The sequence below is a fragment of the Phacochoerus africanus genome, chromosome 8, assembly GCF_016906955.1.
Source record: "Phacochoerus africanus isolate WHEZ1 chromosome 8, ROS_Pafr_v1, whole genome shotgun sequence".
Lineage (NCBI taxonomy): Eukaryota > Metazoa > Chordata > Mammalia > Artiodactyla > Suidae > Phacochoerus > Phacochoerus africanus.
In genome coordinates, this window is record NC_062551.1 from 79,411,924 (window position 1) to 79,436,370 (window position 24,447).

Below are 24,447 nucleotides of genomic sequence, written 5' to 3' on the forward strand. Positions count from 1 at the left end.
TAGGCCGGTGGCTACAGCTCTGATTGCCTGGGAACCTCCATATGCCACGGGTGTGACCCTAAGAAGGACAAAAGACAAAAAAAATAAAAAGAAAATAAAATTGTCTCCTATCTGGCCCTGCAGTATCTGGCCTTGCTCAGTGGTTCTCATCTCAGAGAAAAAGCAAAGTCCTTGCAATGATCTCTAGGGCTCCACATAATCGGACTTACCTCCAGTCACTTTCCGCATTGCTGCATTCACACCACACTGTGGTTGCTTGTGCCAGGCGTGTTCCTGCCTCAGGGCCACTGCACCTGCCGTCCCCTCTGCCTAGTACATTCTTCAGAGAACTGCATGGCTGGCTCCCTCGCTTTCTTCAGATCTTTACTCAAAGACCCTTCCTCGTGAGGCCTTCCTGAGCTGTCTTATCAAAATGTCAGCATGGCTCTGACATTAAACATCTCCGGCCATGCTTGTTTTTCCCTCTTTTTTTTTGGTCTTTTTGCCACTTCTTGGGCTGCTCCCACGGCATATGGGAGGTTCCCAGGCTAGGGGTCGAATCGGAGCTGCAGCCGCCTGCCTGTGCCAGAGCCACAGCAACGCGGGATCCAAGCCACGTCTGCAGCCTACACCACAGTTCACGGCAACGCCGGATCGTTAACCCACTGAGCAAGGGCAGGGATCGAACCTGCAACCTCATGGTTCCTAGTCGGATTCGTTAACCACTGTGCCACGACGGGAACTCCCTGTTTTTCCCTCTTAATATTTTTTGCTCTTAAATACCCCATACATTTTACTCCTTTATCCTTCTCTGGAATGTAAGTTCCACAGGGTAGAGTTTCATTTATTTTGTTCTCTAAAGTATCTTAATACCTAAACAGAGGTCATCGATATCTGAAAGTGAATTTACATCCTTCCTTTATTGATCTTTCTTTTGTCTTTTTCTAGGGTCGCACCCTCGGCATATGGAGGTTCCCAGGCTAGGGGTCTAATCAGAGCTGTAGCTGCCGGCCTACACCACAGCCACAGCAACATGGGATCTAAGCCGTGTCTTCAACCTACACCACAGCTCACGGCAACACCGGATCCTTAATCCACTGAGTGAGGCCAGGGATCAAACCCACAACCTCATGGTTCCTAGTCAGATTCGTTTCCACTGCACCACAATGGGAACTCCTTGTCTCCATTTTATAGATGAGAAAACTGAGGCACAGAGAGGTTGTCACTTGCTTAAGGGTCACACAGCGAGGAAGAGGGACCCGGGGGAATATTCTAACCCCCTTACCTACCAGTCTTACTTATTATCATTATCGGTATTCAGATTTCTCATCATTTTTTTTTTTTTTAGGACTGCACCAGTGGCATATGGAGGTTCCCAGGCTGGGGGTGTAATCAGAGCTACAGCTGCTGGCCTACGCCAGAGCTACAGCAATTCAGGATCTGAGCCCCATCTGCAACCTACACCACAGCTCATGACAACGCCGGATCCTTAACCCACTGAGTGAGGCCAGGGATCGAACCTACAACCTCATGGTTCCTAGTCGGATTTGTTAACCCTGAGCCACGACGGGAACTCCCAAAGGGTGCTCTCTTTGTAGATTCATTGTGAGGTTATGTGTGATTAAGCATGTGACAAGCTCACAGCCAGTGACTGGAGTGTTGCAAACACTTAAGAAGTGATTACTGGAGTTCCTGTTGTGGCTCAGGGGTTAAGAACCAGACTAGTATCCATGAGGATGTGGGTTCGATCCTTGGCATCACTTTGTGGGTTAAGGATCTGGTGTTGCCCTGAGCTGTGGTGTAGGTCATAGACCAGGCTTGGATCTGGCTGTGGCTAAGTCTGGCAGCTGCAGCTCTGAGAACTTCCATATGCTGCAGGTGTGGCCCTAAAAAGAAAAAAAAAGTGATTGCAAGTAATATGAAAAGGTCTACAAGGAGTTCATAAGAAGTAGGAACATTTCAGGCACTGATTTCAGACAAGTGCATTTAATATATATCATTGCATTTAATATAATTTCTGCATGGAAACTCTTACGTATTCTTCAGGGCTCAAGTCAGAAATGCTCTTCTCTGGGAAGACTTTCCTGACTCCCCAGTGTACATCGCGTTTCTGTTAAGGTTGGAAATTATATAACAGTCTTTGTTCGTTTCTTTGTTTATCTGTTTTAATTTGAAGTCCCTACCAGGCTATGAGCTCCGGAGGACCGGTTTTTTGTTGGTGGTGGTGGTGGGTTTTTTTGGTGGCACCCACGGCATATGGAAGTTCCTGGGCCAGGGATTGAATCTGAGTCACAGCTTTGACCTACGCCATGGCTGCACCAATGCCAGATCCTTAACCCACTGGGCCATATCAGGAACACTGAGAACTAGTTTTTTTGGGGGGTCCTGAAGCACAGACAGTTTGAGGGCCCTCTTTAAAATATGGAATTAGGAGTTCCTGCTGTGGTGCAACAAGATTGGCTGTGTCTCTGCAGCACCAAGACACAAGTTTGATCCCTGGCCCGGCACAGTGGGATAAAGGATCTAGTGTTGCTGCAGCTGCGGTGTAGGTATCTGCAAGATCAGTGGGAACTCGAAAGCTCTGCTTTTTCCTAAGACTCATTCCATTCGCACCTTTTGCTAACTAGGGTGAAGAGCTTTAGACCAAACTATAATTTTCTCTCTCTCTCTTTTTTTTTTTTTTGAGGTTGGTTTTATTGTTTTTTTATCTAAAAAAAACTTTTTTAAGATTAATTTTTTTTTTGGCTGCACTTACAGTATGTGGAAATTCCTGGGCCAGGGATAGAATCCAAGCTGCGGCTGCAACCTATGCCACAGCTGTAGCAGTGCTGGATCCTTAACCCACTTATGCCACAGTGGGAACTCTGATTTTTTATTTTGGCTGCGCCCACGGCATGCAGAAGTTCCCAGACCAGACACTGAACTTATGCCACAGCTGTAACCAGAACTTCAGGAGTGAGAATGCTAGATCCTTAACCCATTGCACTGCCAGGGAACTCATGGTGGTTGTTTTTTTTCTTTTCTTTTTTTTTTTTTTTTTTTTTGCTGGTAGAAATTAAACTCTTATTTCATGTTGAATTCTTTTTAAAAATTAACAAAATTTTTTGGAGTTCCTGTTGTGGCGCAGTGGAAACGAATCCGACTAGGAACCATGAGGTTATGGGTTCGATCCCTGGCCTTGCTCAGTGGGTTAAGCATCCTGCGTTGCTGTGGCTGTGGTGCAGGCTTGCAGCTACAGCTCGGATTTAACCCCTAGCCTGGGAACCTCCATATGCCACGAGTACAGCCCTAGAAAAGAAAAAAAAAAAAAGAGAGAGAAGAACAGATACTCTTTTTTTCATATTTTAAAGTTTTATTGAAGTATAGTTTTTTTTTTTTTAATTTTCCCACTGTACAGCAAGGGGGTCAGGTTATCCTTACATGTATACATTACAATTACATTTTTCCCCCACCCTTTCTTCTGTTGCAACATGAGTATCTAGACAAAGTTCTCAATGCTATTCAGCAGGATCTCCTTGTAAATCTATTCTAAGTTGTGAGAACAGATACTCTTAATCATCTTCATTCTTTGCATCATCAAGATTTTCTACATCTTGGAGTTCCCATTGTGGCTCAGTGGTTAACAAATCCGACTAGGAACCATGAGGTTGAGGGTTTGATCCCTGGCCTTGCTCAGTGGGTTAAGGATCTGGTGTTGCCCTGAGCTGTGGTGTAGGTTGCAGACGTGGCTTGGATCCTGCATTGCTGTGGCTCTGGCGGCTGCAGCTCCAATTAAACCCCTAGCCTGGGAACCTCCATATGCCGTGGGAGCGGCCCTAGAAAAGGCAAAAAGACAAAAAGACAAAAAAAAAAGATTTTCTACATCTTGTTCTGAACAAAAGTTTGAGGTATATGTTTCAGAAGATAATCCAAAGCAAGAAAACCCCCTAGGTTCACCCAGACACTTGGCATCTTCCACCATCCACACCACACACACCCCACTCCGGGTAATGCCTTGGTGAAGCGTCTCCTGTCCTGAGCATGTAGTACAGCTTGGCCTGTCCCCAGTCCACAAACATGATGCATCTCCCAGAGGCAAGCTGGGTAAAGGTACCAGTTTCTCTTCTTGGAGACCATCTTTATCCAATAGGGCATATCGTTACAGTAACGTCCACAGAGCCAGATCTTTTTTTTTTTTGCTTTTTAGGGCCGCACCCATGGCATATGGAGTTTCCCAGGCTAGGGGTAGAATCAGAGCTACAGCTGCCGGCCTACACCACAGCCACAGCAATGCAGGATCTGAGCCGTGTCAGTGACCTACACCACAACTCGTGGCAACATCAGATTCTTAACCCATTGAGCAAGGCCAGGGATAGAACCTGCATCCGCATGGATGCTAGTCAGATTCCTTTCTGCTGTGCCATGATGGGAACTTCCACAAAGCCAGGTCTTAAGAGAAGGTTGCATATATCCCATCTGAATAGTATTTACAGGCAAGCCCCAGGGTTACCAAACCAAATGTGTCCTCACCTGTGCACAGTAAAACCAATCTACTGATACCAGGTCGTGGTAAAGGAAAATGCAGTGTTTATTGCAGGGCGCCAAGCAAGGAGTCCAGGTGGCTAGTGCTCAAAAGGCGGGAACTCCCTGATGACTTTTACGGGAAGGTTTTAAAGACAAGAGTAGGAGTTCCTGGGAGTTCCATCGTGGCTCAGTGGTTAACGAACTCGACTGGTATCCAGGAGGACTTGGGTTCGATACCTGGCCTTGCTCAGTGGGTTAAGGATCCAGCATTGTTATGAGTTGTGGTGTAGGTTGCAGACTTGGCCTGGATCCCATGTTGCTGTGGCCGTGGTGTAGGCTGGCAGCTACACCTTTGATTTGACCCTTAGGAACCTCTATATGCCACAGGTGTTAAGTGGGTTAAGGATCTGGCTTTGCCACAAGCTGCAGTGTAGGTTCCAAATGGTCTGGGTTCTGTGTGCTTGTGGGCAGCTTACAGTTAATTTCGTCCATCTGGTGGGGTTTCAGTATCTGCAGAACAGCTCAAAGGACATGGGTCCGGATATTATCTATAGCCCTTGAGGAGGAACTAAAGGTCCTTGACTTTGTTTAATGGCTAAACTATCATTGTTTTGTCTTGTTTAACTGTTTTCCTTTGTTTCTGTATTTTCTGACCTCTCTGATTAAATTTATTCTTTGGGTCTCAGGGAAGGCCTAGGAAGCTAAAGGCAGAGGACAAGGGGGGCAGGGAGAGGGGTCTGCTTTGGGGTTGCCCCACAGGGTCCTGCTAGGGTCCTACTTGAATTTGCCTTCTTTAACTTGTAGGTCACAGATGGAGGTTCCCAGGCTAGGGGTCCAATCGGAGCTTCGGCCTACACCACAGCCACAGCAATGTGGGATCTGAGCTGAGTCTGCGATCTACACCATAGCTCACAGCAATGAGGGATCCTTAACCCACCGAGTGAGGCCAGGGATCGAACCTGCGTCCTCATGGATACTAGTCAGATTCGTTTCCGCTGAGCCACGATGGGAACTCCTATTGCTCAGTTTTATTTTATTTTTTTATTTTTAATTTTTGTCCTTTTAGGGCCGCACCCACGGCATATGGAGGTTCCCAAGCTAGGGGTGCAATTGGAGCTACAGCTGCCGGCCTACACCAGAGCCACAGCAACGCCAGATCCGAGCTGCATCTTCGACCTACACCGCAGCCCACAGAAATGCTGGATTCTTTTCTTTGTGTGTGTGTTTGTCTTTTCTAGGGCCGCACCTGCAGCATATGGAGGTTCCCAGGCTAGGGGTCTAATTGGAGCTGTAGCCGCCAGCCTATACCACAACCACAGCAACGGGGGATCCGAGCCACATCTGCATCCTACACCACAGCTCATGGCAATGCCAGATCCTTAACTCACTGAGCGAGGCCAGGAACCAAACCTGCAACCTCATGGTTCCTAGTCAGATTTGTTTCCGCTGCACCAAAACAGGAACTCCTATTGCTCAGTTTTAAACTGCCACACATTTATTCGTTTTTTTTGTTTTTGTTTTTGTTTTTTTTCCCTTTTCTTTTTACAGCTGTCCCTGCAGTATATGGAAGTTTCCAGGCTAGGGGTCGAAGTTTCCAGCCTGCCCCACAGCCATAGCCACAGCCACACCTGATCAGAGCTGAATCTGAAACCGATACCACAGCTCATGGCAACACCAGGTTCTTAACCCACTGATCGAGGCCAGGGATCAAAACCATATCCTTACCAAGATTATGTCAGGTTCTTAACCTGCTGAGCCACAACGGGAACTCCTAAACTGCCACACATTTACTCATTTCCTGGATGCCTGCTCCGTGCCAGGCACTCCGCTATGACCTAGGGCTTCAGGGAGCAACAAGACACTCACAGAAGACAATTTTAGTGGGGACTATTGGACAATACATACAATTGGATCTAAATAAGCAAAATAATTGCAGTGAATGGTGAGAAAAATTCAGGGAGATATGATAGAGTGACAAGGAGGGAGAGCGCTAATTCAGGGTGGGATGTGGTCAGGGAAATGTGGTCTGAGGAGGGACACGTGAGCTTGAAATCTGAACGCCCTGGGGAAGCCAGCCATGCAACGCCACAAGGGAAGAAGATTCCAGGTGGAGGAAATGCCAGGGCAAAAGCCCTGAGGCAGGAAAGCTTTATACCAGAGCTGACTCCTGGTCCAGTGCTCCTTCACCATGTGCTGCCTCCCTGGGTGCTCAGAGAGGCCCCTTTGGTGTCCTGGGCCTCCCTTCAACTCAGCCCTAAGATGCCAACTTCTCTCTGAGGCTGTGGGTCCCTGTGGCTGAACCGGATCTGAGTTTTCTGGTTCCTGTCTGGCAGAGGATGAGCAGACATCCTCCCGCCTTCTCTCCCCAGGCTCCAGCCCCAGCCCCAAATCTCCATGGCAACCCTAGACACAATCCTGACCTGAAGGAGGATCTGGGAAGGGGAGCACAAACATCACTGGAGAGACCAGAGCGGCAGGTGCACTTGCCTCTCCCTGCTCCGTGTGTCCTGCCAACCTCTCCGGTGACCCAGCCAGGACCCCTACACCCCAGTCTCCCCAAAGAACCCACACCGAAGATTCCGCAGGTCTGCCCCACTGCCGGGCACGCAGGGGCCTGGATGGAAGCCTGTCCTCTGCACCTGCCCCAAAGGCTGCTCCTGCTAGGGGTGGCTGCCCTGGCTGCACCTGTTCCACACACAGGTGAGTATGAGGGGGCTTGGTTCGGGCAGGCAGGAGATTCGGGCCCCACCACTCTTAAAGATTACATTTCCCTGATCACACTCATGCAGATGGTCTGGGATCCCATGAGTCAGGGGAAGCTGGAAAACCCTGTCTGGTCTTGCCTGGCCCCCCAAGTCCACCCCACCCCCTCTGGGTGGCTATAGCTCCAAGTCACACAGAAGCGGGGGTCTGGGGGCGGTGGGGCAGTTCTCCGGTCTGGCATCGGAAATACTGTGGGCTTTGGAGTTTGACAGTCCTGTGTTCACACCCTCACCCTGCCTCTTCCTACGTTTCTCCCCCAACATCACTGTTTCTGCTGAAGTTTTAGGTTTTTGTTTTTGTTTTTCCAGCAGTAAAATGGGAAAAATAGCCCCTTGCTCCTTAAGGGACTATTATTATTGTGCATTTAAAGTGAGATAAACCATGCCCAGTGCCTGGCACATAGAAGGTGCTAGCTCATTCCTTCTCTAAACCTCCCCAAGTCCTGGATGCCTCCAGGGTAGGTTCTGGCTTTAGCAGGTCTGCACAGATGGGAGAAGATGCTCCCACATCCCGAGCCCTGAGGGAGACTTTCTCCCCAGAGACCCCCGAAGACTCACATCTTGGCCTGTCCTCGAGCACTGGTGGTGCCCCTAGCATGCACCGGCAAAGCCACCTCCAGTTCACTCTATCCTCACAGACATCAGAGCTGGTTTGAATACTTACACGTTATCTCATCAATCCTCACAAACACTCTGTACCAGTGAGGATGTTTGGGGCTGGAAGTAACAGATAACAAACTAAATGGAGCTTAAACTATAAGGACACTTATTATTTCACTTAAGAAGAATGGCCATAGGTGATTCCAGAAATGGTTAATTCTGCAGCTCAACTGTGTCAGGCGTTTCCATAATTCTGATGACTTCATTCCTGCAAGGTGGCTGCTGCAACTCTGAGCATTGCATCCCCAGCTCTCAAATGTAGGACGAAAATAGGGCCCCTCATCACAGAGCTCGCCCACCTTTTTTTTTTTTTCCTGCTTTTTAGGGCTGCACCTGAGGCATATGGAAGTTCCCAGGCTAGAGGTCGAATTGAAGCTACAGCTGTCAGCCTACACCACAGCTCACGGCAACGCTGGATCCCCCACCCACTGAGTGAGGCCAGGGATCAAACCCTTATCCTCATGGATACGAGTTGGATTTGTTTCTGCTGCTCTAGAAAACCAAAATTTCTTCTTAGCTAACTGGTAATACCTGTCCTGAGCTGTCAGAAGGCTGCTTATTGTCTTTATCTATCCTACTTAGTAGAGTAAATGTTTTGTACAATAGTTCTAGAAAATGCATTTGAAGATAGAGGGCTGTGGTAGACTGTCCTTGGGCCTGCATCATATTATCTTTCTAAAATTTGGAAAATTCTGAAACACAACCTAGGGTTTTTAAATAAGAGATCGAGGACTTACATTTTTTAATCCTCACAAAAATTCTCAAGAAAACTGAGGCTCAGAGAGGGTGAGCGACTCACCCGGGGTCACACAGCAGGCAGGGGGCAGGGCCAGGCTTGGAACCGGGCCGCGTGGTTCCAAGCTCTGTGTTTCTCGCTGCAGGGGACCTGGTGGACCTGTGCGGCCAGACGTGGCAGGGGGCCGGGCTGCTGCTGCGCTCGCACCCCACGTCCCGCCGCTTCTACTTCGTGACTCCTCACACCGACTGCCGACTCTGGTTGCGGGCGGCGGCCCCAGGGGACAGGATCCACTTCCAGTTCCGCTTCTTCCTGGTCTACAGCCTGACTCCGGCGTCCCCGCCCCCCCCTGCACCCAACGCGTCCTCCCCAGCCGACCCCTGCGCCCCTGGGTCCTACCTGCAGTTCTACGAGGGCCCGCCAGGGGCGCCCCGGCCGCTGGGGGCCCCGCTCTGTGGTCTGACCATCCCTGCTCCGGTGGTGTCTTCTGGGGACTTCCTGGCCCTGCGCCTGGTCACCAGAGGCCGCCAGCCGCGCGTGGACTTCGTGGGCGAAGTCACCTCTTTCCAGTTGGGTGGGTTGGGGCTGTGGGCCTGGACCCTGTCCTCTCCTGGGCTCTGGAGACCCTAGGAGACGGAGGGGGCTGGTCCTAAGAGCACGCAGGGGTGGTGCCTGCTGGTCGCCTTAGGCGAGGCTGGTAAGAGTGTTCCACCCAAAGAGCCAACCCCATAATCTGCCTTCCATGGATGTGGGTGTGTCCCTCGCCTGGTGACATGCAACTCCCACGCAATTCCCAGCCACTTGCAACACCTCACACTCTGCCTACCCACTCACTTGCACTGTGCATGTGCACAACTCACACTTCAAACACACAAAGCCACACCATGCACACCCCGCCTGCCTCACACACATGGCAACACACACCCTGTATGACTTATGTATTGCACACTCATCTGCACACACAGTTCACACATCACACACGCTGCCTACACACACTGCTGCTTTTCACACTTCCACACAACTCCCTCACAGACTCTCACGCACTGAATTCTCTGTCCTGGGTCTGCCCTTCAGATGACTGCAGAGGGGCAGAGAGTTAGGACTCCTGTGATTGTAGGTGACAGAAACCCACTTAGGCAAGGAAAAAAACTGATAATAATAATAATCCCTTATTGAGCCTTGCCTTTGCCCCCCCCTTTTTAAATCTTTTTGCCTTTTCTAGGGCTGCTCCCACAGCATATGGGGCCCCCAGGCTAGGGGTCGAATCAGAGCTGTAGCCACTGGCCTATGCCAGAGCCACAGCAACGCGGGATCCGAGCCGCGTCTGCAAACTACACCACAGCTCACGGCAACGCCGGATCCTTAACCCACTGAGCAAGGGCAGGGACCGAACCCGCCACCTCATGGTTCCTAGTCGGATTCGTTAACCACTGTGCCACGACGGGAACTCCTATTTATTTATTTATTTGTCTTTTTAGGGCTGCACCTGAGGCATATGGAAGATCCCAGGCTAGGGGTTGAATCGGAGCTGTAGCCACTGGCCTACACCAGAGCCACAGCAACGCCAGATCCAAGCCATGTCTATGACCTACATCACAGCCCATGGCAACACTGGATCATTAACCCTCTGAGCGAGGCCAGAGATTGAACCTGCATCCTCATGGATCCTGGTTGGGTTCTTTTTTTTTTTTTGTCTTTTTGTCATTTCTTGGGCCGCTCCAGCGGCATATGGAGGTTCCCAGGCTAGGGGTCGAATCGGAGCTGTAGCCACCAGCTTATGCCAGAGCCACAGCAACGCAGGATCCGAGTCGCGTCTGCAACCTATACCACAGCTCACGGCAACGCCGGATCCTTAACCCACTGAGCAAGGCCAGGGATTGAACCTGCAACCGCATGGTTCCTAGTCGGATTCGTTAACCACTGAGCCACGACTGAAACTCCCCTGGTTGGGTTCTTAACCATAAGAACCTCAAGGGGAACTCCGAAGAGTTCTATTATATCGTTTTGCAGGCAGATCTCACTGGCTAATTGGAAATCGACCCCTCCCTTTCAACTTCCTTCCTTGCCTCTGTTTCTACCTCCGTTTATCTCTTGCCCTCCTTCGAGGCACAGGCCAAGCATGTCGCAGATACTCTGTGTTTAGCAGGATTGGACTCCAGAAATCAGGTGGCAGTCGTGAAGCCCTATCACACCTCTGGGTTCCTTGGATCAGTTTTTACCACGTTGATATATTTTCTCTCTCATAGATATTCACTCTTATACCTACACACTTTCTATATATCAGAGCATTCACTTTCATTTGCACATGAAAGAAACTCAACTGAAGTTGCCTTAAGCCAAAGGAGAATTTGAGGGGATCCTATAAGTGGGATACTAAGGCATGGGTTCAGGAGTTCAAGTAATGTCACCTGGGCTCTGTCTCTTTCTTCTCTCCCTTCACATTATGTGGGTCTGTTTGGCTTCCATCTCAGGCAGCTCCTTTTTGTACTTGACAGCAAAGTGACCTTGCAGCTCTAAATCTACAATTCCTATAATCCCTACAATGCTAAAGTCAATAAAATAAAGAGCAAGGATCTTATGGTTCCCAGCACAAGTCCTTGGGGCCAAATGGGTCATATGTCCATTGCTGGGGCCAGGAAATGGAATGTTCTGGTTCTCATGCCCACCTGAGAGCCATACTGTTGGTCAGTTCCACCTGAAACCAGCTTTACTCCACAGAATGGAGTAAGCCAACTTGCCTGCCATACCCTGTGCTCCAAGGGTATGCCATTCTTTAACCTGTGTACAAATTCATTCCTTTAACAAATACTGAGTCCCTGCCATGGCCAGGTGCTGTGCTAGGCTCCGTGGATACACGCAGCAATGTACAAAATAGACGTCCCTGCCCCATTTGAGCTGACATTCTAGTGGGGAAGACAGACCCAAAAACAAAGAATCAAGTAAATCCATACTCTGCAGAGGTAGTAAGGGCTGCAAGGAACCTACATCAGGAGAAAGAGGTTGTGGGTGAGGGGTGGTGCGCGTTCTCCTGCGGACGTGAGGGAAGACCTTTGACAAGATGACATCTGAGTGGAGAGCTGAAGGGAGCGAGCCAGGCAGAGACTGTCAAGTGGGACTGATGACAGGCGCAGTGCCACGAGAGAGGATTTGCTTGCAGTGGTCAGTTTACTGGGCTACCACAGGCTGCGTGCACACACAAGTGCGGATATACATACAGTGGGTGCCACATTCTTGTGAACATAGGACTGAATTCCTACCCTGCTGCTTATATACAAGCTGTATGGCCTTGGTCTAGTGACTTAACCTCCCTGTACCCCTTCTCATCTCTAAAATGGAGCTAGAGTTCCAGCTGTGGCACAGTGGGTTAAGGACCCGGTGTTACGTTTGTTGTGGCATGGGTTCCATCTCTGGCCTGACACAGTGGGTTAAGGATCTGGGAATTATTGCTGCTGTGGCATAGGACCCTGCTGGGGCTCAGATTTGATCCTTGGCCTGTGAACTTCCGTATGCCACAGATGGGGCCTAAATCAATCAATTGATAAATGGAGTTGATAACAGTATTGACCCCACAGGTTTATTGTGAGAACTGGGATGTGAACCATGAGTGGCATGGAATAGGAACTCAACAAATGCCATCACCATCACCATCACGTCCTTAAGATCATACACCTGCTTCTAGCGGAACACTCCTCTATTCTAGCACCTGAATAGCATGGAAACAGCCTCTCCGGCTCATACCTCCCACCCCCCCCCCCCCTTGAGGGCCACACATCCCGTAGGGACCAGAGCCCTCATCTCTCGCCTCCCCTCTCAGCCCCAGGATCCTGTGGCGCCTACTTCCCATGTCGGAATGGCAGGTGCATCCCGCCGAGTCTGGTGTGCGATCAATGGGACATGGACAACTGTGGTGACGGCAGTGACCAGGCTTCCTGGCCCCCAGCCAACTGCAGAGGTCAGTGATGGGTGTGACCTGGGCCCTGCTGAGCAGCTAGGACAGAAGCTGGAGGCCAGAGGCTGGGGTGCAGCAGGAGGGGATAAAGTGAAGCACCGTAGGGAATTGGTTTAGACTCGAAAGCTAGAGTGATGCTAGAGGTGATATAATCCAGCTGCTTCCAAGAGATGTTTCAGAGATGAAGCTTTGCCTAAATGGAGCCTTAAACAGAGGCCCCAGTCATCATGAAGAGAGATGCTCAATATTTTGTGGGGGGGCCTCACCCTCAGCATGCGGAAATTCCCAGGCCAGGGAGTCAACCTGAGCCATGGCAGCAAGCTGAGCCACTGCAGTGACAACACTGGATCCTTAACCCACTAGGCCACCAGGGAACTCCAAGAAATGCTCTATTTAACTGGATGTGGGAGGGGGGCCTGGACCCCGGCTGACTGATGTCCCACTGAGAGATCTGTTTGACCCTCAAGACTTTGAAAATCATTGCTCCAGTCTGCCTCCCACATTTTGTAGTTGTAGAAGCTGAGGCCTAGGGAGGAGAAATGCCCAGAGTCAGTGAGCGCCATAATCAGGAATGACCACTGTGGATGGACAGAGGGGACAAGACTAGGTCACCCTTGATCATCCTTCCTAGAAATCTCGAGATGCCCCCACCCCCTGTCAGGGATGCCCTGTCCTGTCAGTCAGGTTGTTCATTGCAAAAAAGCACCTGGCTGAGGGGTGAAATCCAGCTTCCCAGGACGCCATGCGCTTACCTCCAAGCCACTCCTCGGGCCCTATAGCAGGCTCTTCGTTATCTCCCTCACACTGTGCCCTGTGCCAAGAGGCCCAGGCCCTTCATCGTCTCCTCCACTCCGCTGCATCCATTCCCTCCAAGATCTCCTTTATAAGTTTCACCAGCTGACTCCTCTTCCAGCTCTAGTTACATAACCACCTGCCTACTCAGCATCTCCATGTGGATGTGGAGGCAGATCTGACAAATTGCACCAAACTGAACTCATGATCCACAGCCTTCCCTGCATCCTGCTCCTCACCCGTGTCCCCTTCTTTTTTTTTAGGGCCATGCCCACAGCATATGGAAGTTCCCAGGCTAGGGGTCGAATTGCAGCCGTAGCTCCCGGCCTACACCACAGCCACAGCCACACTGGATCTGAGCCTCATCTGCGACCTACACCACAGCTCAATGCCAGATCCTTAACCCACTGAGTGAGGCCAGGGATCGAACCTGAGTCCTCATGGATACTAGTTGGGTTTGTTACCACTGAACCACAACGGGAACTCCCCAATGTCCCCTTCTTACTAAGTGGCAGCTTCGAACTCTGATTGCTCAGATCCAAACTGTTGTCTTCCTTCACCCCTTTTTCTCCTCTCAGCCCACAGCCAAGCCAGCAGTGAAATCAGCATTAGTCTGATGTTTTCTTTGTCTTTTTCTTTTTTTTTAAGGGTTGCACCTGCGGCACATGGAGGTTCTCAGGCTAGGGGTCAAATCAGAGCTGCAGTTGCCAGCCTACACCACAGCCACAGCAACACCAGATCCAAGCTGCGTCTGTGACCTACACTATGGCTCATGACAATGCGGGATCCTTAACCCACTGAGCGGGGCCAGGGATTGAAACTGCGTTCTCATGGATACTAGTTGGGTTCATTTCCACTGAGCCATAATAGGACCTCCTGGTCTGATGTTTTCCTCATGATAAGACTGGAGTCAGGGGTTTTTAGGAGGAAGAACGCAGAGATAAAGCACCGTTTTCATCACATCAGGCCCAGCCAATGAGATCACTCCCAGCACGATTGATGGATGTTGGTGTTGGCCTTGATCGCAGGGCTGAGGTCGTGTTTGTCAGGTTTCTCCGCTGTTACTCTCCCTGCCTCCTCTCTCCACACAGTCCTCTTTGGAAGGAAGTCGCTATGTGCAGCCCACACATGGATGGGGAGTTAAGCTCCCCTGCCAGAGCAGCTATTTTATTTATTTAAAAATAAATATTTTTGGAGTTCCCGTCGTGGCGCAGTGGTTATCGAATCCGACTAGGAACCATGAGGTTGCGGGTTTGATCCCTGCCCTTGCTCAGTGGGTTAACGATCTGGTGTTGCTGTGAGCTATGGTGTGGGTCACAGACGCAGCTTGGATCCCACGTTGCTGTGGCTCTGGCGTAGGCTGGCAGCTCAGCTCTGATTAGACCCCTAGCCTGGGAACCTCCATATGCCACAGGAGTGGCCCAAGAAATGGCAAAAAGACCAATAAATAAATAAATAAATATTTTTATTTTATTTTATTTTATTTTTTTTTGGTCTTTTCTATCTTTTTTAGGGCTGCACCCATGGCATATGGAGGTTCCCAGGCTAGGGGTCGAATCGGAGCTGTAACCGCTGGCCTACACCACAGCCACAGCAACGCAGGATCCGAGCTGCATCTGAGACCTACACCACAGCTCACGGCAATGCCGAATCCTTAACCCACTGAGCAAGGCCAGGGATCAAACCCACAACCTTATGGTTCCTAGTCGGATTCATTTCTGCTGCGCCGCAATGGGAACTCCTATTTTAAAGTAAAAAAAATTAATTAAAAAAAAATTTTTCAGCCACACCTGTGGCTCGGGTTGCTGCTATGGAGTGGGTTTGATCCCTGGCCCTGGAACTTCCACATGCCATGGGTGTGGCCACAAAAAAAAATAGCAACCCTGTGTCCATCAAAAGAAAAACAGGTAAACAAAATGTGGTCTGTCCACACAATGAATTTTTTTTTTCTCTTTTTTGGCCCGTGGCATATGGAATTCCCGGGCCAGGGGATCCGATCCAAGCCAAAGTTTCAATCTAAGCGGCAGCTGTGGCAAAGCCAGATCCTGTGCCAGGGATCAAACCAGTGTCCCAGGGCTCCCAAGATGCCACTGATCCCAGTGCATCACAGTAGAAACTCCCACACAATGGATTATTATTCAGCCCTGAAAAGGAAAGAAATTTAGACAATGCTACAACATAGATGAACCTGGAGGAGATTAGGAAATGTAAAATAAACCAGTCACTAAAGGACAAATGCTGGAGTTTCTATTGTGGCTTAGGGCGTTAAGAACTTGACTAGTTTCCATCCTACCACCTAGGATATAGGTTCAACACCTGGCTTTGCCCAGTAAGTTAAGGATCTGGTGTTGCTGCAGGCTGCAGCATAGGTCAAGAATGTGGCTTGGATCTGGGCGTTGCTGTGGCTATGATGCAAGCTGACAGCTGCATCTCTGATTCGACCTCTAGCCGGGGAACTTCCACACACTGCAGGTGCGGCCCTAAAAAGGCAAAAAAAAAAAAACCAAAAAAAAAAAAGACAAATACTGTATGATTCCACTTAAATGAGATACCTAGAGTACTCAAAATCATAAGGACAGGAAAATGGAGTGGTGGATGCCAGGGGCTGGGGAGGGGGGAATGGGGAATTACTGATAATGGGTATGGAGTTTCAGTTTTATAAGACAAAAACAATCCTGAGAATGGATGGTGTTGATGGTTGCACAACAAAATGAGTACTTAAAAATGGTTAAAATGGAGTTCCCACTGTGGCACAACAGAACCGGTGACGTCTCTGCAGTGCCAGCATGCAGGTTTGATCCCTGGCCTGGCACAGTGGATTAAAGGATTGGGGGTTGCCGCAACTGCGCTGTAGGTAGGTCACAACTGCAGCTGGGATCTGCTCCCTGGCCCAGAAATTCCATATGCTGAGGGAAGAAAAAAAAAAAAAAAAAAGGTTAAAGTGGCAACTTTTGTGTTGTATAGTTTACCTCTATTAAAATAGCAACCCTGGAGTATCCCGTCATGGCTCAGTGGTTGATGAACCTGGCTAGTATCCATGAGGACTCGGGTCTGATCCCTGGCCTTGTTCAGTGGGTTAAGGATCTGGTGTTGCCGTGAGCTGTGGTGTAGGTCACAGATGTGGCTCGGATTCCTTGTGGCTGTGGCTGTGGTGTAGGCCGGCAGCTATATAGCTCCGATACGACCCCTAGCCTAGGAACCTCCATATGCTGTGGATGTGGCCCTAAAAAGACAAAAGACAATAAAATAAAATAAAATAAGATAAAATAAAATAAAATAGCAACCCTGCCCCAGCCAATGTGTCCTGTCCCTTTTCCTGTGTAATTTCCCCCCATAGCACCCATCTCCATTTGACATATGACAGAGTTTGTTTTGTGTCTCCTTACACTGAAATGCCATCTCTGTGAAGACATTTTTGTCTGTTGCTCACTGTCATATCCCCCAGTCCCTAGAGCAATGCCCGGGGTGCAGTAGGAGATCGACTGAAAAACACTCAACTGGGTGGACCAATGAACCTCTCTCTATGCCTCCGTTTCCTTACCTGTAAACTGAGGATGATAAACCTAACCTTTCAATATATCATGAACTTTAAGGGAAATCCTTTGGGCAAAGTGCCAAGTGCAGAGCATGATGCTTGGTGCATGGAAAATGCTCAGTACGGGTATATATATATATACTCTTTTTAGGGCTGTACCTATGGCATATGGAAATTCCCTGGCCAGGGGTTGAATTGGAGCTACAGTGGCCGGCCTATGCCACAGCCACAGCAACATAGGGTCCGAGTCGTGTCTGCGACCTACACCATAGCTCAGGGCAACACCAGATCCTAAACCCACTGAGCGAGGCCAGGGATCGAACCCACATCCTCATGGATGCTAGTTGGATTCATTTCTGCTGAGCCACAAAGAGAACTCCCAGGTATATACTTCTTGAGAAGTAGCTCCACTCATCAATCCCAGCTCCTGGAGCTAGACTGTGAGTTCGAGTCCACCCCTGTCACTTCTAGCTGTGCGACTTGGGCAAGTGACTTAACCTCTCTGTGCCTCACTTCTCTTATCTGTAAAATGAAAGTACTAACACTCTCTAAGTGGTTTGGGGATGATTAAACGAGACATAGTCATGGTCTGGAAGGGGGAGTTCTCCGTGTGCTAGCTCTGTTATTTCTCATGCAGGTCCCTCTCTGGCGCCCAGCCAGGCAGGGGGTACAGATGCTGGTACCTCCCGGCCCTTGACCCTTTCCCTGGCTCTTGGGTCTTTGGGGACCCTGGGGACTGCAGCTGAGAGGAGTCCCCCTGCAGGCTGGGACCATGAACGACAGGATGCAGCTCTGGAAGGTAGATGGCTTTTGGTTACCACCTGCTCTGCCTCCTCCCACCAAGGTCACAACTGTCCCTCTTCAGTGATGGGTGGGGGTGGCAGGCCTAGGCTCAGGCCTGAGTGGACTCTCGTTCCTTCTGCAGGTCCCCGGCTGCAGGGCGTGGCCCTGGCCTCCTCACTGCTCCTGGCCTCTGCTGGCCTCCTGCTGGGCCTCCTCTGGTGCTGCTGCTCCTCCAGCGGGCTGGCCTGGAGGGCAGGTGCCCGTGGCCTCTGCCTCAGCTGCACCATCTGTTACACGTGTCCTGGCCAGGTGGCCCCTGGGGGGGCCGTGACTGAGTGAGCCAGCCTTCCAAGGTCGAGGGGGTCAGCTCCAGAGAGGCTGCGGGCCTCGGAGGAAGGAGGGTGGGCTCTGCGGTCAGACAGTCCCTGGGTTCTGCTCCCACCTCCCACAGGGCTGTCGAACCTGGGCAGGTCATATAATCCTCTGGGACTCAGTCTACTCCTCTGGAATGTGGGATTATTTCCATCTCGCAGGGTCGTGGGGAAGGCCACAGAAGAGAGCTGACCCTGCAACTTGCATGGCGGCTGGCACAGCGGGGAGCTGACTTCGCTCACCTGAAGCTGCCTCGCTTTGCTCCCAGACCTTACCTGCCCTGCTCTGCCCACCCCATCCCGCCCTCAGGTACCAGGCATCCAGCCCTCATCAGAGACACAGAAGATGGTCTTGGCAGGGATAGCACCGTTTATTAAGAAAGATCAAGACAAAAACCACAGGAGGGTCCCTTCTAGGACACAGAGGCCAGGCGCCCCGACCCCACATATGGGGGCTGCTGGTGGGGAGGCTGCTTGCCCCCATTTGGGCCCTCAGGCTCCCACAGATGGGGCAGGGCTGTCATGTCCCCTTCCTGTCCCTCCCAGGCATGAGTCCTGGTTCTCCCCACCCAAGGCACTAACTCTTTCCAACCACCAATGCCCTTCTCCCCCATGTCCCCTGGGCCTTCACTTCTAGATCAGTGGGGGGACGTGTCCTGGTACGGGCAGGGAGACCCTCTCAGTGCTGGGCTCTGCCTGTAGCAGCTCCTGGTAAGAGCTGGGGTGGAGTTTCCCTTGCAGCCCCTGAGGGCAGGGGCCCTGGACTAGGTGTCGGGTTGAGGGGATGCAGGCCAGGAAGGCTTGGTGGGATGGGGAGGCTGCCAGGGGCAGGTGGCCCAGCTGGCTAGGTAGAGGTGGAGGTGGGGGTGGGACATGGGCTGGCAGGGTGGGGGCTGCCTGCCCAGGGGTGAGCTGCCTTTTGCTCCAGAGTTGGCACTAAAGAGCTTTCCCAACACAGAGGAGGCTGGCAAAGGCCACTGCGATGCCCTTTGCTCCAGGTAGGTGGTGAGACTCCAGGCTGTAAGCCGAGGTTGGCTCCCGCAGAAACGAGGGCTGCCCAAGGGCAGAAGAAATAGGCAGCCCAGCATTCCCTTGGGGGGGCTTTATTGGTGGGGCCAGTTCTGAGCCCACTCAGCCACGATGCCTGACCTCAAGTCCTGGGGCTCTCAAATGCTGCCCTCTAAGGCACCTGCTCCCATCCCACCTGCCCTGCCCAGCAGGCTGTGGCTTTGCCCAGGTGTATTTGTGTGTTGGGGGGTGGCGTGCCCACCCTCCAGTCCAGCCCAGGGCAGTAGCAGCAAAGCGTGGCATCGCCTCAGTTTCTTACAAAATATTCATAATAATAATATTAATAATAATATAGTCGATGTTGTGGGGCCGGGGCGCTGCCCGAGTGTCCGTGTGGGGGCAGGCAGTGCCTATGAGGGGCAGGGGCGCATGTTGGCCCCTGCCTGGGCACGGTGCTGCAGATCCAGGGGCTGTGGGGGTGGGGCGCCAGGCCGGGCAGAGTGTAGCACCAGATTCTTGATACAGCCCGTGATGCCCGAGGAGAACCTGCCCCCGGTCAATGCAGCCACGTCGGGGGCTCCGCCTGCAGGGAGGGGGCGGTGCCTGTCAGCTCCAGGAGGCCACGGGCTCTAGCTCTGGGGGAGCCCCGTGCCCTTCCTCCCCGGCCGGGGCTGAGGCCCGAGCTCCAGACTTACCGATGTAGACGCTGCCCTTGGTGTTGACCGCCACGTTAGGGCCTGGGGACTGGCCGCTGACCAGCTCCTCACCGTCCACCTGGATGGAGCCTCTCCGTCCCTCTCTGCGGGGGAGCTGGGTCAGGCTCCGCACCACCGATTCCCGGTCCTTCCCAACCCAGGGAGAGTCCCCTCCCTTTGCTACAGAGACTCCGGACAGAGAAGTCTGGCCCCTACTCCCTGAGTTCTTCTCTCCTCCCCCGGCTGGAGGAGAGATCCGGCCCCACAAATCCAGCTTCCTAGCACCCCACCCAGGTTTCACCCATCCCCTAGGGGGCTTGTGCCCACCCCCATGGAGTTGTGCCCTGCCCGGGAAGTCTGGGCTCTGGCGGGTGGGCTCTCCGTGAGCCTGGCTTCAAGTTCTGTCTCCCCAGAGCTCAACGCCTGCCCCCCTGTGCCTGGTGGTTGGGGGCATCCTGTCCCATTCCAGAACTCCAGGCCCCTCACGCCGGTGCCCGGGTGGGCTCCCTTACCGCAGTGCCGTCACCCGATGCCACTCCCCGTCATTGATAGGGTCCTCGGAGACAAGGCGGGCCTCCCCACTGCCTAGCTGGTAGCTGCAGTCACACAGGCCCAAGAAGGCATGAGCATGGGGCACGAATGGGGGGGTGGGGCACGCTGGTAGGGGTGTGGCTGGGGCAGTGGGAACTGCAGCTTCTTGTGGGAGGAGCATGGGGCTGACCAGAGGGGAAGCCACGGAACAGGGAGTTGGGGAAGGGAGGGGAGAGGAAGGCTGGGGTGCCCGGACCCACCTGAAGACAAGGTGCCCATCCTGAAGCCCAAGACAGATGAAGTCCTTGCTTCGGCCGGACTCTCCCACCTCCTGCCAGGGAAGCACAGGGTCTCTGGGGGCCCCGGCCTGGAGTGCTCAGCCCCCCAACAGCTGGATCCCAAGCTGGGTGCCCACACTCACCACGCCCTGCCAGAGCAGGAGGCCGCTGGCTGTGCTGGTTCGAACCTCCAGCTCAATGGTCTCGGGCACTTCAGGGAGGCTACAGGGCAGGGAAGTGGGTGAGGAGGCAGAAGTCCCAGACGGCTCTTCCCTACCCCAGGCCCACAGACTCTCCCGACACCCGTCTCACCTCCTGGAGAAGACGCGGCCAGGCAGAGCGAGGAAGCCGTCATCGTAGAAATAGGCTCCGTACTGCCCGGGGGCATCTGCAGGGGGCAAGGGTGGGGCGGGGGGAGAGTGGGAGGAGCTGGGACACCTGCTCACCTGCATGGCCCGACCCTCACCTCCACCCCAACCTGTGCCATTGCAGGGCTCTGAACCCGCAGTCCCTGGAGACCCAAGGGGGCCGCTAGTGGAATTCAGGGGCCTGTGAACTTGGCTGGGAAAACACAGCAGTGCTAGTTTCACTCACTTCTCCCAGAAGGTTAGCAGTTCTTTCAATCAGGGCAGGTGGACCACACACTCACAGAGCAGCAGGGCCTGTGACCCAGTCAGCAATAGAGGATTTCCTCATTGGGTTACGGTTGGTAGTTGTAAATATTTCAAAACACTGTTTATGGAGTTCCCATTGTGGTGCAGTGGTCAACGAATCCGACTAGGAACCATGAGGCTGTGGGTTCCATCCCTGGCCTTGTTCAGTGGGTTAAGGATCTGGCGTTGCCGTGAGCTGTGGTGTAGATTGCAGACGCGGCTCGGATCTGGCGTTGCTGTGGCTCTGGTGTAGGCTGGTGGCTACAGCTCTGATTAGACCCCTAGCCTGGGAACCTCCATGTGCCGCGGGAGCAGCTCTAGAAAAGGCAAAAAGACAACCCCTCCCCGAAAAAAACCACAAAAAACAAAACACTGTTTATACTTATTGCTATTGTGGTAGCCTTTGGGACTAACACTAGATCTTGTTATTTTTTTTATTTTTATTTTTTTGTCTTTTTGCTATTTCTTGGGCTGCTCCCGCAGCATATGGAGATTCCCAGGCTAGGGGTCAGATCGGAGCTGTAGCCTCCGGCCTACGCCAGAGCCACAGCAACGTGGGATCCGAGCCTCGTCCGCAACCTACACCACAGCCCACGGCAATGCCAGATCATTAACCCACTGAGCAAGGGCAGGGACCGAACCTGCAACCTCATGGTTCCTAGTCGGATTTGTTAACCACTGCACCACGATGGGAACTCCTAGATCTTGTTATTTAATGTGTTAACAAAGAAGCAAGGACTTCCTGCTGTGGGGTATCGGGTTAAGGATCTGGCGTTGTGTCTATGGTGGCAAGGGTTTGATCCCTGGCCTGGCGCAGTCGGTTAAGTATCCGCCATTGCTGCAGCTGTGGCACAGGCTGCAGCTGCAGCTTGGATCCAATCCCTGGCTTGGGGACTTTCATATGTTGCAGCTCGCCAAAAACAAAAAATTTTAGGAGTTCCTTGGCAGCCTAGTGGTTAAGGACCTAGAATTATCATTGCTATGGCTTGGATTTGATCCCTGGCCTGGGAATTTCCACATGCCATGGGCACAGCCAAAAAAATTTGTTTTTTTTGTCTTTGTTGTTGTTGTTGTTGCTATTTCTTGGGCCACTCCCGCGGCATATGGAGGTTCCCAGGCTAGGGGTTGAATCGGAGCTGTAGCCGCCGGCCTACACCAGAGCCACAGCAATGCGGGATCCGAGCTGCGTCTGCAACCTACACCACAGCTCACGGCAACGCCGGATCGTCAACCCACTGAGCAAGGGCAGGGACCGAACCCGCAACCTCATGGTTCCTAGTCAGATTCGTTAACCACTGTGCCACGACGGGAACTCCCCAAAATTTTTTAAAAAATATTTTGATACAGGAGTTAAGAACCTGACTAGTATCCATGAGGACTGGGGTTCTATTCCTGGCCTCACTCAGAGGGTCAGGGATCTGCCTCAGATCCTGTGTTGCTGTGGCTGTGGCATTGGCCAGCCGCTGCAGCTCCAGTTCAGCCCTTAGCCTGGGAACTTCCATATGTTGCTATGGTGCAGGTCACAGATGCAGCTTGGATCTGGTGTTGCTGTGGCTGTGGTGTAGGCCGGCAGCTGCAGCTCCAATTCAACCCCTAGCCTGGGAACTTCCGTGTGCTTCAGGTGTGGCCCTAAGAAAAAAGAAAAAAAATTTTTTGAAAAACCTTACTTCGGTATAATTGGTTTTCTTTGAAATCCTATGTATTTTCATTCTGTGGAGTCAATAGAGTCTAGGTAGGGTGATCAACCATCCTTATTTGCCAGGTCCTATCCTGGTTTTAGCTTTGAAAGTCCCACATCCCCAGCAACCCTCCAGTCCTGAACAAACCGGGCTGGCTGGTTACTTAGGTTGGTGGCACATAAATGGTTCTGAATCCTTGGTTCTCTCCATCTTATGGATGGGAAAACAGGTTCAGGGGTCAGTGACGTGCTGGGAAAGTGGAAAGCCGAGATGGCACCTGGACCTTTCAGCTCCACCATCCATACTGTGTCTAACACCCCAACCCTACCTGCTCAAACTCATTCCACACCGACACTGGCCCCTGGGGCCTGGCAGCTAGCAGCATAGGGGACACTGTGTCACCTTCCACCAAATGACGAAATTAACAGCTAACAATTACTAAGCACCTACTCTATGCCAGTAACTGTGCAGGAAGTTTCACATCTAGCTACAAACATAAGTTTTGTTGTTGTTGTTGTTGTTGTTGTTGGCTGTGCCTGCAGCATGCACGAGTTCCCAGGCCGGGGATGGAACCCCTCTCACAGCAGTGACAGTGCTAGATCCTTAACCAGCTGCACCACTAAGGAACTTCCTACAAACATACATTTTTTTGTCTTTTTAGGTCCGAAGTCATGGCATATGGGGGTTCCCAGGCTAGGGGTCCAATTGGAGCTATAGCCGCTGGCCTACATCACAGCCACAGCCACGTGGGATCCAAGCCGAGTTTGCCACCTACACCATAGCTCATGGCAGCGCCGGATCCTTAACCCACTGAGCGAGGCCAGGGACTGAACCTGTGTCCTCATGGATACAGTCAGATTTGTTTCCGCTGAGCCATGATGGGAACTCGTCCTACAAACAAAATTTTTAACTAGATCCTTATAACAACCCTATGGCTTAGCCGTAATATTAACAAAAGTTAACATTCTGTACCAACTCTGGACCAGACATTTTCTAAGCATTTTAAATACATAAAAGAATTTTACTCTTACTTATTAAAAGCCTTGTGGAAGGATGTCACTTCTTTCTATTTTATACATGAGAAAACTGAGGCACTGAGAGGTTAAGTGACTCGTCCAGAGTCACACAGCTGGTAAGTGGCAGGGCTAGGATTTGAACCCAGGCTCTAATCCACTATACCACTACTTCTCTTATATTAGTGATAAATAATAAGATGTATCTATAAAGCAGTTAGCACAGGGCCTGTAAATGTTCAGTAACTATTTTTGTTTCTTTTTTATTAGGGCCATACCTGCGGCACATGGAAGTTCCCAGGCTAGGGTCTGAATCAGAGCTGTAGCTGCCGGCCTACACCACAGCCACAGCAGTGCCAGATCACATCTGTGTCTGCAACCTACACCACAGCTCACGGCAACACTGGATCCTTAACACACTGAGCGGGGCCAGAGATCGAACTCGAATCCTCATGGATACCAGCCTGTTCTTAACCTGCTGAGCCACAATGGGGAGCTCCTGACTCTCTTGTTCTATCTC

The 24,447-nt window shown here is 51.6% G+C and overlaps 2 protein-coding genes across 13 annotated transcripts in view; one reads left to right on the forward strand and one right to left on the reverse strand.

Moving 5' to 3' along the window:
* Positions 1-6,886: 6,886 nt before the first annotated feature.
* Positions 6,887-18,038, forward strand: LDLRAD2 (low density lipoprotein receptor class A domain containing 2). The gene is made up of 5 exons (XM_047791446.1): positions 6,887-7,182; positions 8,786-9,214; positions 12,461-12,592; positions 17,554-17,760; positions 17,842-18,038. Exons 1-5 carry the CDS (start codon positions 7,101-7,103, stop codon positions 18,036-18,038), a joined length of 1,047 nt encoding a protein of 348 aa, XP_047647402.1. The 5' UTR covers positions 6,887-7,100.
* A 384-nt stretch (positions 18,039-18,422) lies between these two features.
* HSPG2 (heparan sulfate proteoglycan 2) overlaps positions 18,423-24,447 on the reverse strand; it is a 107,718-nt gene continuing 101,693 nt past the window's right edge. For all 12 annotated transcript variants that reach the window (XM_047792349.1, XM_047792348.1, XM_047792344.1 and 9 more), the window contains 6 exons: positions 20,895-20,970; positions 20,726-20,804; positions 20,565-20,635; positions 20,286-20,369; positions 19,774-19,877; positions 18,423-19,661 (listed from right to left, as the gene is read on the reverse strand). In XM_047792349.1, coding sequence (XP_047648305.1) covers positions 19,489-19,661; positions 19,774-19,877; positions 20,286-20,369; positions 20,565-20,635; positions 20,726-20,804; positions 20,895-20,970 — 587 coding nt within the window. In that variant the 3' untranslated portion in view covers positions 18,423-19,488. The remainder of the gene's footprint in view (positions 19,662-19,773; positions 19,878-20,285; positions 20,370-20,564; positions 20,636-20,725; positions 20,805-20,894; positions 20,971-24,447) is intronic.

Bases quoted from the DNA above. Each gene is read 5' to 3' on its own strand.
- LDLRAD2 (XM_047791446.1), top strand. From the start codon at position 7,101: ATGGAAGCCTGTCCTCTGCACCTGCCCCAAAGGCTGCTCCTGCTAGGG. The intron at 7,183-8,785 runs GTGAGTATGAGG...TTCTCGCTGCAG, and splicing joins TGCACCTGTTCCACACACAG to GGGACCTGGTGGACCTGTGC. The intron at 17,761-17,841 runs GTCACAACTGTC...TTCCTTCTGCAG, and splicing joins CTCTGCCTCCTCCCACCAAG to GTCCCCGGCTGCAGGGCGTG.